Source organism: Solanum pennellii, chromosome 9 (assembly GCF_001406875.1).
Source record: "Solanum pennellii chromosome 9, SPENNV200".
NCBI classification, from domain to species: domain Eukaryota; kingdom Viridiplantae; phylum Streptophyta; class Magnoliopsida; order Solanales; family Solanaceae; genus Solanum; species Solanum pennellii.
In genome coordinates, this window is record NC_028645.1 from 75,675,087 (window position 1) to 75,680,316 (window position 5,230).

General features: G+C 31.2%; 1 protein-coding gene across 1 annotated transcript in view; it reads left to right on the forward strand.

Annotated features, from left to right (window-relative positions):
• Positions 1-298: 298 nt before the first annotated feature.
• The window catches only part of LOC107030897 (homeobox-leucine zipper protein HDG8-like), a 10,757-nt gene continuing 5,825 nt past the window's right edge, over positions 299-5,230 (forward strand). Inside the window, exons 1-4 of the mRNA XM_015232113.2 lie at positions 299-411; positions 1,242-1,359; positions 3,541-3,732; positions 4,535-5,068. Of these exons, the coding sequence (XP_015087599.1) occupies positions 299-411; positions 1,242-1,359; positions 3,541-3,732; positions 4,535-5,068 (957 nt within the window). The remainder of the gene's footprint in view (positions 412-1,241; positions 1,360-3,540; positions 3,733-4,534; positions 5,069-5,230) is intronic.

Here is a 5,230-nt window from a genome sequence, read left to right on the forward strand (position 1 = left end):
CCCCCCCTTCCCCCCCCCCTCTTATTTTTTTTTATATAAGATTCTGTGTATCTATCTTATGTACAATTAACTTGTTTTCTACTATATAAATAGACCATCTATATTTCTTTTTCTCTATCACTGCTCACCTATCAAAAGGTGCGTAAATTTTTTCTCTTATATTTTTCTTTCCTCTTTGTTTAATTTTAGTTGTTTCTTATATAAATTGATTGTGTACACAGTAAATCAAATAGATTAACACTTGTTTTTTTGTGTTTCTTTTGTCATTTTTTTTATCAAGCAGAAAATTAGCAAAAAAATGTCAGATTCTGGGAAAGAACCGATTGGAGAATTATCAAATTCTCAAAAAAGATCGAAAAGGCAAAGTCAATACCACAGACATTCTATGGAACAAATTCAAACACTGGAGGCGTAAGATCAATTTTATTTTATTTTTATAAAAGTATTTTATCCTTCAGATGTGTTCAATCTTTTTTGTTTGTTCAAAGAAATGATGTTATTTTCTTTAAATGCTGGAGTGATTGAGTTGCTAAAATGGTTTTGAAATAGTTTATTTTGATGATTAATCTGTTATATATATACATCTTTATAAATGAGTTGGTTTATTATTGATTATTCCTTAATAACTTTAGCATAAGAAGATGAGTTTATTCAATTTCAATTTCTTTCTTAGTTTTGCACAAAAAAAATAAATAAACAATCTGTTTCTCATGATGTTTGATATCCCTTTTGAGGCGCAACCTATTTAACTGTGTCGAGAAATCTTTAGGGCCCAACTAATCCAGATCTAAAAAAAGATCACTTTAGGGATTGACTAATCTAGATTTGCATTGAAAAGTCCCGCTTTAGGACTTGCTTAGTTCAGATTCGCATAAAAAAGTCTCAATTTAGGAATAAATCTCTCCCTATCGATGGTGACAACTCTTGCCCCATGACTCAACACGAGCCTTCTAGTTAAGGATGAAATAGTACTTACTGCTCCTCAATCTTTGGTGAGTATCTGGTACTTGATATGGGGCCGACAAATTCAAATTAAAGTGGGGAATCAAGTCCCATTTAGGGTTAAATGTTCCTTTCTGAGGCTCTAGTTCCAATGCTCGAACTTAAGACCCGATTAATGATGGAGAAATACTTGCCAATCCACCATGTTTTTTATGACAATTTTTTGTTATTTTAATTTTTAGGTTTACTTTTTTTTAAAATGATCAATAATGTTTTTTCTTCGTGAATTTTGAATGTAGATTCTTCAAGAAATGTCCGCATCCAGATGAGGATCAACAAAAACAATTGGGCAGGGAAGCAGGGCTTGACCATAAGCAGGTTAAATTTTGGTTTCAAAACAAAAGGACTCAAACAAAGGTAATTTTAATTATTTAGTTCTTTTATATATTATTTAGCCGTCGTCGTCGTTGTTGTTGTTGTTTACACACAACAACAAATTATTTTTCTTTTTTTATTAAAATTTTCAAAAATCTAGAAAAAGTGATGATAAAAGTTTAATCGGTTTAATGGGAATTAGTGGATCTCTTGTGAAATTGTTTATCTAATTAAGTTGTTAGAATGTGTGAATAAATAAGATAATTTCTTCCTCTTATTAATTAGGTTGATCACTTCCACTTTCACCCCTACCTCCCGGTCGCGTAAAATCAATTTCATTATTGATTCTAAATCACTCATTTATTTGTCATGTTAAATTGATCAATAGATCTAAAAGTATGTTCTTTGCCTCATCAATATATGAATTTTATTAAAGAAGTTTCTTTTTATTTAAATTATTTTCATCATCTGACCTCCAGTCAATTGAGTTGTTGCTCAACAAAATCAATGATAGAATCATGTTAACTTATTCAAAGTACATGAACTCCCTAACAAGTTTCATAACTTAGCAAGGAACTACTAAATGGACAAAAAATTGAATTCTTACTAGGTTTTGAAAATTTAAAGTCAGAAAAATTTGGTTTTGCAAATAAGAACTAATGATTTTCCTTTTCAAGATTATTTGGTTATTGAAGGAAATCTTGCAATATTAATTGGACAGATTGGACGAAGCCCAGGCTAGTAACAATAATTTGTAATTTTGTATAAACAAATGAGCGGATTAATAAATTATTTGGGTTGAGTTGGGCTTAAAATAGACCACAACCCAATTTTCCAACTTCTACTCACCAAAAATTTATTACTTAACTGTTTCTCGTTATTTTTTCAATTACAAAACAAAGTAATTTCTTTTTTTTTTAACACGACTATATTTATCACACTTATGCTAAGAGTATGGTCTTTGATGAGAAATTTCATAGAGCTAGTGAAGATTCCCAAGAAAAGAAGGATAAGTTGTATCCACAAGACCGAATGAGTAGGATATAAGACACGTGATATTGACAAGTATAAGTTGTGGTACTCAGGAGGTGTGAGGAATAGGAATAGGAATAAAGTAGGCATCTTAGCAGATTGTGAGCTTAGGAGGAAGTGGTTGAGGTAAGGAGGATCAATGATAGAATGATGACGATTAAGTAAGTAATTGGAGGGTTCACTTTGAACTTTGTTAGTGCTTACGCTCCGAAAATGGGCTTGGACGACGAGGACTAGAAGCTTTTTTTGGGAGAATTTGGACGAGGTGGTTGGAGGTGTTTCACACACAAAGAAGTTATTCATAGAAGCAGATTTAAATGGTCATATCAGGTCTACTCCGGTGGGGTGTAATGATCAGTATGAAGGTTTCGGTTTCAGGAACAAGAATGCGGAGGAGTCTCACTTATGGATTTTCAAGAGCTTTTAGGTTGGTGGTAGACAATTCAATTTTCTTGAGGGAGGAGGAGAACTTGAGAGCCTTTCATAGCACGGAATATAAAACTCATTTGCATCTTAGGAAGGAAGATTAAGGTCTTTATCAAGACTGTTGATTATCTTGAGAGAGAATTTAACAACCTAATATTAAATTCATTTGTTAGATTTTGGATTGTAAGAGAGAGGAAGAAGAGGATCGTGGATGACTAACTAAGGATAAAATGGTAAAGCTTAAATATGGTGTGTGCTCTGGATATGACAGAGAAGTTTTTATCTATGGAAACTTTGGGCAGTAGTAATAATGCAGATAATATGTGGTTTAGGACTTCTAGTTAAATTTGGGCAAGTTGAGTACATTAAATTTTCATGGACTAATTTTTTTTATCTATGTAAAAATTCGTTAAAATATAGATTTTATAGGAGGAAGAAAGTGTATGTGGATCAAAATTATAATGGAAAATTGAACTTTTGAGTAAAGATGGGTGGAAAGAATAATTTTCACTCATTGTAAGAAAGGCAACGTAGCATTTTTGGTCCTTCAATTATTATAATATTCTAATTTTGATACTAGTCATATCTTGCTCAATGTATGAATCTTCAATTAATTGGAACGTGCATTGATGATCCCTTTGTTTGTGAATATTCAAAAATTTAAGATAATGATTAATTGTATAATTATTTAATTACCTATGTGCTATGTTCAGTTTGTATTATTATTCCACATGTGATTAATTTTTGTTATATATATTTCATCAGACTCAAAATGAGAGATCCATTAACAATGCTCTTCGAAAAGAAAAAGAAAGATTACTTAGTGAAAATAAGGCAATGAAAGAGGCAATGAAGAATATTATGTGCCCAAAATGTGATGGACCGCCTATTGAAAAAGAAGAAAGGGAACGTAATATAGAAAATATGAAAACGGAAAATCAATGGTTGACAGAACAGGTAAACCTTCTATACATCCTATTTATTTTACTTTGTTTCATTTTTGCTCTTAATTTATCTTGTTGTCTTGAAAAGAATTACTTTATATATAAAAAAAGAGAGGCAAAATTCATGGTTTGAACTCGATAGATTAATCCAGGATTTAGGGTATTAGCACATCACTTATAATTTAAAATGAAGGAGTCAGATATATTATATTTATTGAAATTGTAGTTGGTGTTTACATATATATATGTCTGTATTACACCTTATAGATATATTAAGGTGGGTGCAGATCATAAACATTGTGTTCATTTGAATCTAGAATTTTTTACGCAAGGCATAGATACATCCAAAAAATTACTAAACTTTAAATAAATGTTATATATGGATCCCTAATTTTATAAATACTAGAATTAAACGTTAGAAGTCTACTACCGAGGGTTGTGATGGTATGAATAACGTTCATCTAACCCTAACAAAGGGTCTTAGGTTTGGGCTCTGGTACAAAGATCCTAATAGGATGTCCTCCTTTTATTTAATGGGATTTACTCGAGTGTTAAATGTGTTAAATACCTAAGCAGTCCTAACTCATCATGTTTATATCTTAGATTTGTTTCTGGCCCGTGCTTATGAGTTGCCCCCTCCCTTGACAAGAGAGATTGTCTTGATCTCACAATCAATTAATTGGTGAAAAAATTTAAATTATATACACTAATAGCAAATTATACACTTTTTATCCTTTTTAGATTTTCAAAAATCATGTTTATTACAAATACTTACCTATTATTGTAAGTAAATTAACAATTTGTTTTTTTTGCAGTGTGAAAAAGTATCAAATCTCATCTCAAGTGTTGTTGGAAGGCCTTTTGTGATGGATTCAAATTTGGCACCACCAAAATTGACTCTTGGATCATCTTCAAATTCATCTGATGAAAATTTGCTGAACCAAAACATATGTGGCTATCCCATTAGATATCCTGCTCTTTGTCATGAAAACAATCAGAATAACAATAATGTTCAAGCACATTCAATAAATATTAATAATATCCCAGCAATGTCTCCATCACCACAAGAACATGATGAATTTCATCATGATAGTAGGCAACAAACAATTATGTTTGAGACCATTGTTGCTACCATGAACGAAATGGTTGAACTTTGGAAAACAAATGATCCATTTTGGGTAGATCCATCAAGTGATGAGAGGTGTTCTATTCACCGTGAGAGTTATGGAAGAAAATTTTCAAATCAAGTTCTACCTTACGAAACATCAACGACTCGAATTGAATTATCAAAGGATTGTGGAATTGTGTCAATGACTGCAGTTGAGTTGATCCATAATTTTCTTGATCCAGTAAGTTTCATAAACACTTTCATGTTATAATTGTTCATTTACAAGTGATATTGTCTACTTTGAACCTACATTGATATATGGATTTAAACGTGCCAATACTAGAATCTAAGGCATGTTTTGCTTTCCCTATATCTATCTATCTATCTATATAATATATATATA